Source organism: Pan paniscus, chromosome 9, assembly GCF_029289425.2.
Source record: "Pan paniscus chromosome 9, NHGRI_mPanPan1-v2.0_pri, whole genome shotgun sequence".
Taxonomy (NCBI): domain Eukaryota; kingdom Metazoa; phylum Chordata; class Mammalia; order Primates; family Hominidae; genus Pan; species Pan paniscus.
Window position 1 is genome coordinate 101,042,965 of NC_073258.2, and position 14,023 is coordinate 101,056,987.

General features: G+C 35.7%; 1 protein-coding gene across 1 annotated transcript in view; it reads left to right on the top strand.

Moving 5' to 3' along the window:
• The window catches only part of CNTN5 (contactin 5), a 1,328,674-nt gene that overhangs the window by 1,189,543 nt on the left and 125,108 nt on the right, over positions 1-14,023 (top strand). The window contains exon 16 of the mRNA XM_034933581.3: positions 10,884-11,004. Coding sequence (XP_034789472.3) covers positions 10,884-11,004 — 121 coding nt within the window. The remainder of the gene's footprint in view (positions 1-10,883; positions 11,005-14,023) is intronic.

The following is a 14,023-nucleotide window of genomic DNA, read 5'->3' on the forward strand; positions in this document are numbered from 1 at the left end:
ATCTTCCTGATTGTGAAAGATAGTGTTAAAATGGATGCTATCACCCATTTCCTTCTTTTGCAGTCAGGTGTTTTTTCATTCAGAAACTTGTTTCTAAGCATCAGAAACTTGTTTCTAAGCATCAGAAACTTTCAAAGCAAGCTTGGCAAAAGAATACTCAGTATTTGGTCATAAAGCACATAGTTGAAATAATACAGCTACTTGTTGAAGACTATGCTTATTAAAATATTTACTAGTATTGCCAAAAAAGATGACAAATATGTATCTCATAAACTTGAATTGTGAAAAAGTTTGAAAGATCCAAATATTAATTTACTGGAAAATAGTCTTTAGAAATGCTGATATAAAATTAATTATTTCATTAGTAATATTAAGTTTTGTAAAAAAAAAAAAAAGGTATGAAAGTTCTTCTACCATTTTTGTTCATTTCTTTCTTTTAAAATGTCTGCCAATATGCGTATTCCATAGAAAACTGTGTATTTCCATAGCAAAAGCAGTTAGCCTAAAATATATCCCTGAAGGGTAGGGGCATTAGGAGCAACATGGAGCTAGTCGTGCTAGGCCTTCTTTCCACTGCTACAATTGTGCTTGAAAAATGAGTAATTCTGTCTTTACAACTCATCTCCCTAAATACACAGTTAAACCAGTTGGCACCATCAGTCTTCTTCCTGAAAATCTCCTTACATAAACCCAAAGTTCATCCATGATGAATAATGTGTTGCCCACATGACCTCAGGTGACAATGTTGCCAAACTTTCCAACACTACATGGAAGGTCACCTTTTCTTCAACCATGAATACCCATGTCCTCACTGTCCTTCAGTCCCTGTTCAACAGTCTCCTTGAGGCCCTTCCAGCTTTCACTAGTAGTGTCATCATGACCCTTCCAACCTTTGCACACCTAACCCCGAAGCCAACGTCAAGTGTTTTGGCTTTAGTTAACAGCAGTACCCCACCTGTAGGTACCACATTATTTTATGGTTATTCTCTGCTGTACAAGTACTCCAAAACCTAGCAGTATAAAACTACAAAGACTTTACTCTGCTTCCCATTTTGTGGGCAAGCAAATCAGGCAGATAACAGCAAGGATGGCTTGAATCTGCTTCACAGTTGCTAAGCCTTCAGCTGGGGTAGCCAAATGGCTGGAGATGGCTGGGATGGCTCAGGGGGTGCTATATGCCAGAAGCCTCAGTTGTGGATATTGGATAGGTTCCCGAGATCTTCTCCATGTTGCTTCTGCCAAGTCTAGAATCCCCAGTGTGATTTTGTTATTCACAAGTATAGCTGGGCTAGAATAGTTAAAATAACTGGAAATGTCTGGCCTTCTCTCTTTATCTATGTAATCTCCCACCTCACTAGCTTGGCCTTTTTCACATGACAGTCTGAATGTAGTACAATTTTTCTTACATTCCCCAGAATAGATGTCCCAATGGGCTTAGAAAGAAGTTACAAGCCTTCTTATGATCCAGCCATAGGATTTTCTGTACCTCACTTTTTCCACATGATATTGGCATAAAAAGTTACCAAGGCCAGTCCAGATTCAATGAGTAGGAAATTAGAGTATACCTCCCAGTAAGTCAAATGGCAAAACATATGTGGACATTCTTAATCTACCACAGTGAACAAGTAGTTATATCCTAGGCCTAACAGATTCTTTGTACAACACTGCATACAAGTAGTGTTACCACAAAGCACAGCAACTAATGCAGTGTAAAACAGATTGTGAATGATTCATTATGCAATAGTGTCATGTTCAGCCATAATAAAATAGAGTATATCTCACCATTGGCTCTAGAGATAAATTTTAAATACCCCATAATGCAATGCTTAGTCACTATACTGGAAACAGGAAAGAATAAGTAATAGGAAAGAATAAGTATCAGCAAGCAGAAATGAAGAGAAGCTGGGGATATTAAATGTAATTCCTATGGAGCATTGACATTCCATTCCAAGTATTGGCAGGTATTGTACTCTAGAGAGAGGTTGTGGATTACAGGGCAGGGGCAGAATCAATGCCCTGGAAGGAATAAAAGGCAAAATAATATGCAAATTGGTCATTAATCAATGAGAGGAGGAAAGAAATGGAAGTAGAATGAACAGGTAGAGCTCTTCTAGTTTTATGGGACTTAGCATCAGCCTCCCTCCTCTATGAGACCAGAGATGGAAGGTGAAAAAGAAATTGCTTTTATCTGTGAGACCAAACCACAAAGGAGGTACACAAACAAACTGGCCTCATTCCATGCTAATTCTTAGAGTTCCATGCAAAAATCAATGAAGCACAGAGTGGTCTACTACAATCCCAAGATTTTGGATTTTTCACAATACCAGGTCAATACTCATTTTAACTGATGAGTGAGATGAAGCTACTCATATTCTCCGTGGCTGGGCTCTGCTTATTTCAAGGAGGAGTCAGAAAACCTACAGGCAGGTATCTGAATATTCTTCCACACAGCCAGGAAGAGACCAGATTTGTGTTAAGACACTGACTATTCTGCAATGTAAAAATAGCAGCAGAATAAAATGTAATTTATCCTGGAAGCCAGTGTAACAAAATAATATTAATCTTAAAAGATAAATTGGAAATATGACAAAACAATCTCTAAATTAGAATAAAAAAGATATATCAGTAAAATATCAATTCATCTAAATTATGCACTTAGGTTAGGAAGTAAAATTTGGCCAATTCTTTTTCCACTAAAGCTGTGTTATTATAAATTACGCATGACTAACTGAGGACACGTCAGTTGTGGGTCACATATTGAAAATTTTCTTGATACTAGATAAGTGTCACAATAAAAGTAAATGATGGCATGAGCAAATGAACTAAATGGGTCTTGGGTGTTATCAGAAAGGTGATACTGACATTTCATAGAGCTATGCAGCCTTTTATGCCTAGATGCGGTTGATGAAAAGCAGTCATAAAAGCATGAGCTTTTCAAATAAACCTATGGTTCATTGAAATAATTTCTAATAATAGTTTTATGGTCATTACTACTCAATGAAGCCATTTTATATTACTACACTTGCCAAATTTGAATTAACTAGTGCAAGTGAATGAAATTACCTATAGGTTCAAGCAAAACAAGGAGGGGTTTCCTAGATGGCACAGGAGAATAGAAGGAATACCTGATCAAAAATCAGATGCCCAAAGTTTTACTCCTGCCTCCACACTTAGCTTGCCCATGGACAAGTTACCTAAACTCTTCAGCCCCATTTTCTCAACTGCTATGGGAATTGGTTAGGCTACATTATTTATTTATCTTTCCACACTAAAATCATTTTTTTCTGCAATGACTTTTTGTACTATTACCTATTTCAACAAAACACATCACATTACAGCTGGTTGTTACCTCTAACATTGTGTTGTGAGTTTCTCAAAGCCATAATTTATCTTTTCTCTTTATCTTGTAGCATGTGTAGATCAAGTATGATAAAAAGATAGTATATTTTATGCCAGCTTCTTTTAACACAGTGACTTTTATGCTAGTCACTGTGTTAAGAAGAATCTATTGGTTGGGTCACAGTACAGCCATGCTTGCTATGATAAAGAAGAACATAGTTGCAAAGGTGTCACATATTTGTGATTTTCTGTCTAGACAAAATGACAGTCTACCAAGTTGTTAAATAATTACATAATTGTGCATGTGCTATAAGCATCCATAAAATGTATAGCTACTGTAGAATGTTATAATTCTAGACCTTTCCTGGTGGTCATGTATTACTAGCTATTTACAAAGCACAAGCTAATGCATAAATGTACAATTTTTTTCTGACTAGTTCTATCGCCTTTGTGTAACTTCAATGAGAGGTATTTTATGGAGCATAGACTTAGTGAGAGATAGTAAGATTATTCTATTACTAGACAGTGGGATAATTCACTGCAAGCAAAAATGTTTATTGTCTGTCACAATTGCTAAAATCTTCTTACTACCAGCGTTGCCTCATTGAGCCAACTTATGAACCAGGTGTTATTCAGCTTAGAAGATGTTATTACTGAGGAGATTTCAAGAGAAAGTTGATCCATCATACAAACACTAGAGAGGAATTTCTCATAACTTTAATGATGTGAGTTTAAATACTACTCCTGCCTAGAATTCTCTTAAACTGGTTTGCCATTGTACTCACAAAACTGCCAATTTAAAAGTGAGGTTGAGAGTCCCAACATGGTCCCTTCTACCTCTAGGACTGTAAAGTTTAGAGGAGTCCCCACCCCCACTCTTTCAACTGAGATACTGTCCTCTTTCCTTTGTCATTAACAAACCAGTATAAAGTGAACAGGTTGAATCTAATGATATGCGTCAATGAGCTTTGTATTTGCATTGGAGGTCCAAGAAAAAAGTAGAAAGAATATTTGGAGAAAATAACACATAAATATACCAATGCCTGGATAGCCTTACACCAAACATTCAGTACAAAATGTAACATATATCACTGTAGTTTCTAACACAAGCCTTAAGAAGATGTATTCTATTTCTGTATTTACATATCAGCATACACTAAGAAAAAGACTTCAAGTAAATAAAGCATAAAAGAGAAAGTATAAACATTAAAGCGGGAAAGGATAAGTGTTCTATAATTTACAAAGAGATGCATACCAGCTCCTCGATATTTATCTCAAAGACCAATGTTTCATAGAATGGGCTAATGTTTCAGAAGACCACAGGAAATATCAATGTGGACTGGAGTGGTGAGCAGGACCAACCTCATGGGCATGTAACCCACTGGGCACCATACTGAGAAGGGTCTCATACTTGATATAGTGCTTGACTGTTACCATTTTGAAGTCTTCATTTTAAAACAAAGAATCCTGCATTTTCTTATGCACAGGGGCCCACAAATTACGTAGCCAGTCCTGGTGGTCTGTGAAACCTTTCTGAAAGAGATAAGACTTGAACAAGGTCTTAACATATGAGATATAATTTGTAGATTTTGGTGGATCACTGGGGAACTGCTTGAAGGTTCAGAGACTGCATTTTCCACCATGGTGAGAGACAAGATAGGTTGAGTCTAGCCTCATATGCTAGATTAAGAATGTGGATCATCTTGTAGGCAAAAGGGAACCAGTGATGATTTTTGAGGTGGTAAATAAAACCAGTTTTAAAGGATTAACTTAGCATTGGCATAGCAGATGGATAAGCATGTGAGACAGAGAGTTGATCACAAAGAGGATATAAAGACCTCATTTCAAAGCTACTATTAAAAATATAAATTTAGGAATCAGTGCTCATACAGTGATTGCTAAAACTATATAAGGCACACAAAAAGAGAAAATACTTTTCTCTGGACTAAGCCTGAGTATTGTGCTATCAAATAACAGATCCATCTCTCCCCATGTCTCTTCAAAGCTCAGATGTAGGTATGAGGAAAGCTGGTCCACACTCCCTGCCAATGTGTCTTCTGTCAAAGCTGAATTAGACAGGAAACTCCTTGAGCAGAGATTCTATGCCTGTATCCACAAATCTTAGCACAGCACAAATGAATACCTTTTGTAATTAGTAATATACTGAATAAACAATAAAGGGAGTTGAGTTAAACAGTCTCATCATCAGGTAACACAAACTTTTGCCAACAGATTGAACGGAGCTACAAGTCAGCCCAGGAAAACATGAGATTGATAAATTATGTGACCTTATCTATTTCAGCCCTCTCTTTACCTTGGAAGCACCAGATTAATGCAGAAATGCTACCAGCCCTTTTGCATTACTCACTTGTGTTAATGTCAGATAAAGAACTTCCCATTTACCTTGTGGCTAGGGAAAACACAATTGTTTCTCCTCTTTAATCTATGTCAACAAATAGAACTGTTTCTGCATTTTTCTTAGCACTTAAATTATTAGAATATGGATTGAAAATTAAATATCAAGATCCCAGTCTTGGGATGTTACAGCCCTATTTACTCATTTTGAGTCTTCAATGTGTTGTTGGCTATGTTTAACACTTCATCATAATACACATAAATGTTTTGTCAAATATTATTTTGACTATTTTCTTCACTAGTAGTGATTAATAGTTTTACTTCTGATAACATGTTCAGTTATTCAAGCATGTAGGTTAAATATCATCTATTTTCTAAAAACAATATTAAAACCCATATCATCCTTAAACCCTATTCTATGAGTAGTAAAGAAAAAACTATAAAAAGACTGTCTATGTATTATTTCCTTATCATAGTAGGGTACTTTAAACAAATTACCAGCTGGGCGTGGTGGCTCATGCCTGTAATCTGAGCACTTTGGGAGGCTGAAGTGGGTGGACCATGAGGTCGAGAGATCGAGACCATCCTGGCTAACACACTGAATCCCTGTCTCTACTAAAAATACAAAAAATTAGCCGGGCATGGTGGCAGGCACCTGTGGTCCCAGCTACTCGTGAGGCTAAGGCAGGAGAATGGTGTGAACCCGGGAGGCGGAGCTTGCAGTGAGCCAAGATCGCACCAGTGCACTCCAGCCTGGGTGACAAAGCGAGACTCTGTCTCAATTATAAAAAAAAATATCCTCTTGGAAAAAGAAATACTGTTACTAGGAAAATATTTTAACTCCAAGTTTTTACGTCAGTAACATTAAACTTATCTAAAAATCTCTGTCTCATGGCTGATACCCAGTTATTTATGCTATAAGATTTAGAAAACTAAAAATGCTTAATACATAAAATGCTTAATGCTTTTCTACAATAAGAGAGAAAGGATGTGAGGAATATTTATATCTAAAATAAAGCTAGGTATTTCCACAGCTTACTCTAGCTATGGAAAATATTGATACCCAGTTTGCTAAGAGAGTGAATACCAATTTAAAAACCTTCCTCTTGGCTAAGAGTGCAATTATAGTGCCCTTCAACAGATAAATTTTATCAGACACTTACTATATGCCAGACACACTGCTATGGGCTTTACTCACATTATCATATTGAAACTCTGAGAGAAGCTCTGAGCAATGGAGTGATTTTCCCAAGGTGAATATCTAATAAGTGGTAGAGCAGGGATTCACACAATTCTGTCATTCTAGAACCCACATATACTCTTGAGGTGTTTTTTCCACTGTCTTTTTCCATAGTCTTTTTCTCTTTTCCTAACTTAGTAGAGAGGAAAAGGGGCAGCAGGGCCAGAGGTATTGTCAGCTACACACAGGAAAGGAAGCAAGCCTTCATGCATTCATCAGCTCGCTTAATGATCCTTGGCTGCACTAGTGCTAGCTCGGCTTTGGGAATGCCCATTGTGGACCTTGGGGGAGACATCTACGAATAGCAAGTGCTGATTCAGAGACATGAACAAAGTGACATTGGAGCATAAACAGAGGGAAAGCTAAGGAAGCCTAGGGAGAGAGAGTCCAGAAAAACCTCTGAGCTGTGTCTAAAAGAATCTTTCCAGGAAAAGAAAAAAGAAAGAGCACCTGCAACAGAACAAAAAAGCTATGCAAACAGGCTATGGGAAGTATGCCTATGTCTAGGTGAATGTAAGGTTGGTGTTGTAGAATGACAGGATTAAGTTGCAGGAGGTAGAATCATGCTCTAAAGAGCTACGTCAAAATAAGAAGTTTGGACTGTATTCTAAAGGCAACAAGAGCCAGCAGACACTTTGAACAGCAATGCTAAATAAGCTTTCATTATTTAGGAATATAATTGGCAGTCTTACGTTGGATGAGCAGGATACTTAGTCAAAATGCGAGCTAAGAAAGAATTCGACTTGGGTGGAAAGACAGCATTTTCCTGTTTTATTTCAGTCATTAGTAAATGTCACAGTAATCTAGCAGTTGCTCTAATGAAACGATCTGACCAAGACATGTAAATGACATACCCCTGTTGCTGCTCTAACAGAGAGTGAACATACATCCTGTTTCTTAAAAAGCCTTCCTTTATTTACTCATTCGACAAATAGTTATTAAGCTCCCACTATGTGGCAGGTACTATGCAAGGTTTCAGCGTGTTGTGTTAAGCACCGGTTGTGGCAAAATTCATTTGAAGCAACAAGTAGCAGGATTTGTTCATAAGGTCAATGAAAGCAGAAAAAAAAAAAGACAGAAAATAAAGCAAGTGTCAAAGAAAGCAAGAAAACAAAGGGTAATTCCTAAGAGACAAAAAGTGAAAATGAGGTTTAAGTTTAAGAAAGCAAGCATCTGCTTTAAGTAACCATTTCATTAAAAGTGCACTAAATTGTGGAGGTTCTGTCTCAGGAACTGCATACTGTGAGCTGAGATTTAGTATAATGGGCTCCCACATGAATTCCTCTCATTACTTCTCTTGAAAGATCAGTAAATCTACTGAAAGGGTAATTTAGGTTTAGTGTTCACAATCTATTCTTTTTAACTTTTAATCTTTCCTGTTTAGGATGTTAAAAATATGATGCAGATATAATCTAAAAGAGAAGAATTGGGCCCAAAATGAGACGATTTTAACTCCTCAAATGGTCTTGATATTGACAGCTATGCCACAGGCTGTAGAGTTTTTGCTTCTGATAGATGGTGATGTAGCTTTGGCCAGTTTATAGAGCACTGCACACTATTAATTTCGAGAACCAAGTAAAGGACAACATAGAAAAGATAATCTATATCTCGCTCTCCTGAATTCCTTGGACATTTTTGTGATTTTAATTACATCTCTTCTTTATCTGATTAAACTTATTTTTCACTGTAATTCCATGGAAACAAACAGGTTTGAGGAATTTTGTCCAGGATATATATAAATCAATTATTTGGGAAGACGAAAGTCTGGAAAATGAGACTATCAGTTATGAATTACAGGAATGTGATTTTATGACATTTTTCAAAAATATGAGCCTGAAAAATCACTTATAATCAGTACTTTTCTGCTAAACTGCCACCAGTATGGTTTGTGATATTAAAAAACAAGCAAGCAAATAAAAAAAAAAAGCCACAAAACAACATCAACAACAAAAGGCACTATCTTTCAGACAGTGCTATTTCCAGGAAAAAAAATCAAATCCTCCCTGATTTCTGAGGCCTCACCTTAGATTTACCTTTAGACATAGGTCCTATTCTGGGCCTGTAGTGTGCACAGCCATTCCTGATTGAGTACCCCATTAAAAGACCTAAGAAATCCAGAGAGAAAGAAGCTAAAGTGGGCCCATCTTACCCACAGTGGCAAATATAAAAAAACTCATTCATACAGTATTAAATTATATTGATTTGAAACTAAATTATTGTTTATTAACATTTAGAGTTTGCTTTTATTTCCCCATTTAAAAAAAAATCAAAGGTTTTAAAGTTGCTTTTTCTGATTTGAGAGAAGTAAGCACTTAGTCTAGTGAAGAAGAGAAGATGAATTCAGTTAGGATTTAAAAGTAGCAATTTATCCCAAAGAAATTAGCAGTGTAGGACATTTACTGGACAAATATCACATTCCTTGAAAGAATTCTTATGACATTTTAATGCATTCTCGCTATGAAGCATGTCCTTGTAAATGACTAAACCAGACCATGTCTTAACAATTATTTCATGAGAGAAAACTTCAATACCCTCAGAAGTTCAGATTATAAGACTAACAGGAAGGCAAAAAGCAAAACACAACAGAAATTAAATACCAGAAAGAAATGATCTAAAACATAGTATATAGTAATTCACTGAAATAAATATTTATGATTTGAGTGATAAAAAGTTCACAATGACTTTGCACCCTTTCTATGAAAGCTAAGAGAAAAAGAAAATTCAAAAGATATCTGGAAATTTGTCTAGTTTTTATGATTTTCATAAAACCCATTGGTCTATCTCAAAATAAAGGCAAACAACTAAATTCTTAAATAATTATCAGGATACTGACTACTAAGAACAAACACATCACTTTTTAAAGGTCTGTAATCTGGGATGCCTCTCTATGACTTTCATTACATATTATTTCATGTGCTCAATTATTGTTAGAGAAAACTTTTGAGTTCTTTGATGTCATTTCAAGCAGCATGCATCTTATCTTATTCCAGTCATCGTTAGATTACAAAATGGAAACTGAAGGGAATATTGGAGTTTTGCTATGTCATTACCTGAAAAATAAAAACCTCCTGAGTTATTGTAAATATCAACCAGATCTTTACATGATCACGATAAAGGAAATCCATCTTTCCTGATAGAGTAAATTAAAGACAACATTAAGTAATGGAAGGTTTGTACCAGCCATTTTAAAGTGTAGGAACATCACCTATCCCATGAACTAAAACATTTAAAAGATATCCTCCATGGTACTCATTGATCTCCCTAACTGCAGTTTTTCTTCAACTGTGTTCTAATCATCTTGCCCCCAACAAGAATCAGGTATTTGGAGCGTCCTTTGTGTTTTGTAACTGCACTGATTAACAAAGATTCAGGCTGACCCTGATCCATGATGGTAGTGCTTATGGGAGGAATATGTCTTTGTTAAGTAAAGACACATGGCTTTGGGACCAGCACTCTTTCAACTGAGCACTGTCTCATTCTGTTGCCTACAGTGTTCTTAGGAAAAGAGCCATGCAATAAAGTAACGAGATAATATTTTGATTGCTATCTTTTCATAATTCATTTCCCACAAGTTGCTGTTCCTTTCAATACGATTTTCTTGCCACAAAATACACCTGTCTCTGAATAGCAAAGCAACATTTTTGCTCACGGATTATTTCTCCTATACTTTTAAATATATGAGTTTGTGCATACTTAAATATTTTTAAATATCTTAGCTGCTAAATCATTATATGCAATATTAAATGTTCAACCCCTTTATTAGCAATTGTTAAAAACAAAACTTCTATGTGTTCCTTAAAAAAGGGCATGTTTGATTTCTGAATTGTTGTTAGATAAACTGTAAGGCCAAAAATGGGCCCTTTTACTGAATATGCAAAGTTCCCCCTTAAACCACCTTGAACTAGGCAGATTTGCAACATTTTAAACTGGCACTTCATCCCTCTTTCAGCAAGCATCCTCTGCAGATTTAATGATCAGGAACATCCTTCTGATGCATGCTGGGAGATATGGCTGCAGGGTACAGACCACAGCAGACAGTGTGTCAGATGAGGCAGAACTTCTTGTTAGGGGTGAGTATGCTAATAGTGCAGTCTGAAGATATGATCACCATAAATTATCATACAAAGGAATTTAAATGCATGGACTTTGAGCACATCAGTACTGTGCATTTTACTTTCAATTTTACAATATATGTTATTTTCGCTTAACCTTTTGCCTTTGAAAAAATTACATGGAAAACTGCTCCTTAGTAACAGATGAAAACCACCAAACTAACTTCAGAGTCCAAAACACCTTTAGTAGTAAGTTGTCACTAAGTGTTTAACCTAATGCCAAGGAAATAATCTAAACAGTTGAGCTACTAAGTCACTTGGACTACAGAGATAAAATTTGTGTGTGTGTATATATGTTTTGCAAATGAAAAGCTAGTGGAACCCCCAGGCATTTTTTTCTTCTACTACTTCTAAGTTGGGCTTCCAAAAACAGAAAAACTGCACGTGTAAGATGGTGGCATTTGCAATTGTTAAGTGACAAGGATTTTTTTAAAGTCTGAAAATGTCAACATACAACCTCTCTATGCAGACATGACAGTTAAATGGTTTCCAGTTATGAAACAGTACACCAAATTCTGCAATCCTAGGAAGCTACATCTTAAGCAAATGACTAGAGCACCCATTTCCTTTAGCACAGTATTCCACAGTATGGGAAATAGAGATCATAGCATGCATTTCCTTCCGTCTTTCCTTCCTTCTTTCTTCCCTGCCTCTTTCTTTCCTTTCCTCCTTCCTTCTTTCCTTTTAGCTTTGTTTGAAGTACAATATTTCTACATTTTCACCAATCATAAGCATACAGATGTATAACTTAATGAACAATGACAAAATAAACACACCATATAACTATCATTCAAAGTAAAAACCAGAACACTACCAAGATCCCACCAAGTACCTCTTCATTTTTCATCTAATACGATTATATTTTGAGTAGTATGAGTATTGCATGCTTAGATCCCTTGTATGGTCTGTACAGATAAAAACATTATCATCTATAGCAAGAAACTATATTTTAGATTAACTGGTCTTTTATTCATCTGGACTCTTACAATTTAAATATTAAAAATCTTGAACAGTAAACATAAGGCATAGAGTGAGCCTCATCATCTCTATGTTTTAGTTATATATATCACCGAATGTGTATGAGTTTTGGTAGTGCATCCATCATTGGTTCAAGTAAAATGTTTTTAAAGAAGTGTGCTATTGGGTGATTGGTAGTTTGTTCATTTTTTGTGTGTTTCTGTTCAGAAGGCTACTTGATCTTTTCTTCAAATTTATATCTAGCATGTATATCTGTGTTACCTTATTATAAAACACCAACTTTTTAAAGTATTCATCCTTTCAATACATTCTATTCCATTTAGCTAAAAATTTCTCTTTGTGCCTTCTGAAGTTACAAGACTCATGGAACTGCAAACCCTACACTCAGTCAAATTCATAGAAATTTGCTTTCTCTTGCTATGATCTGTTTTAGATTATGTATATTTATTCTCTGCACTTGCCTAGTAATTTAGAATGAAGCTCTTAAAATTGGAGCTTTCCAAATCAATATCACAATTTAGAGACTGATAAGAAACCAGGTATTTTTACTGGACTATAGGGGGTAAATTTAAGTGGCAAACTAACATTCTGCTTTGTAAGTAAAATTAAACTCAACAGGTTTTATAATATAATTCAGGTTCAGCTTTCATGTTCTGCTCTTTTAGCCTTTGGCTTTATGCCTAGGAGATGATAAAATTCATAAATTTTCGGATTATACCCAATAGCAATTTCAAACAGGTTGCTATTGTCTGAATATTCATGTAACATTCAGCCCAAGCTTTCACTTGAAGTGAGTTTGATCAAGTCACCACTTTTCTATTATATATTTGCATTACTTTTCTAAAATTAGTAAAAATGTCTTGTCATTTCTTCCTGGTGAGTTTTAGACAGATTTAAACACTGAACTAAGAGTTCCGGTTCTCTTTTAAAAAATTTTGTAAGTTTACAGCTCCTGGTAATTCAACAAGCTTTGATGTTTGAATATTGCTGTTTTTAATGTTGGCTTGCGAAATAAAATTTGAAATAGTTTTACTCTGCCAGTCTCCCTTCTCACACTCCTCCATTTGTTGGTCTGTAAACTCATGGTATTCTAATAGTATATACCACAGGACCAAAGTTGAGCATTCTAGATGGAGCTTTTCTGATGATGGCTACAATTCTGGCAGCAGAATACTTAAAGCACAATTATTCAAATATGTGTCACAGAGAGATGGGAATATTAAAAACAATTTCCCCATTCATCTTTTAGTAGAATACTAAAAATAGATTGGCTGAGCAGTTCACTTTGCTCAATGTCTTCATCACAAGGAACGTACTTGGATGGCAAGGATTATGTTCTTATGATTCTATTTCAGTGGAAATTTAAGGGAAAAAATCTATGTTCTCTCTGATGGACGGGAGCAACTTTTTTATTGTCTTCCTTCCCATGAGAGATAGTCTATAAAATTATTTTATACATTTTACCAAATCCTGCAATTCTTCAACCTTGCCGCTCATGAACACTAAATTGGAGCACAGGTTTGTAGCCACATGGCCTCATCATTGCCTGTTTAGAATCTGAGTGTTTCTGAGTAGTAATGTTCCCTGATACTCTCCCCATTCACTACTTTAAGGACTATTTTTTCCTCAACTGCTTGTTTGCACTTTTTCCTCATTTTGCTTGTGAATGTCAGTGCCATTATTCACCTCTATTCCACTATGATCACCTTTCTCCAAAGATTGCTTTTTTCGTAAATAATTACCTGAAGCATAAAGTCACTTGCTTTCCCAAATTTAATATTCAGTGAACCAGCATTATCACAGCACCATGCATAATCTGGAGAACCATAATAGAATGAATATGTTAAAAAAATTATTTTGCTGAAATATAAAAGGAAATTAAAGCCACACCTGGACATCTGTGCACCATTTTAGTCCCTTAAGTGTGCTATAACAATAGAGAAAGCAAGACTAAATACTGCTATAGGGAACCTTTTTAAAGATGAGTAGAACTCGATCA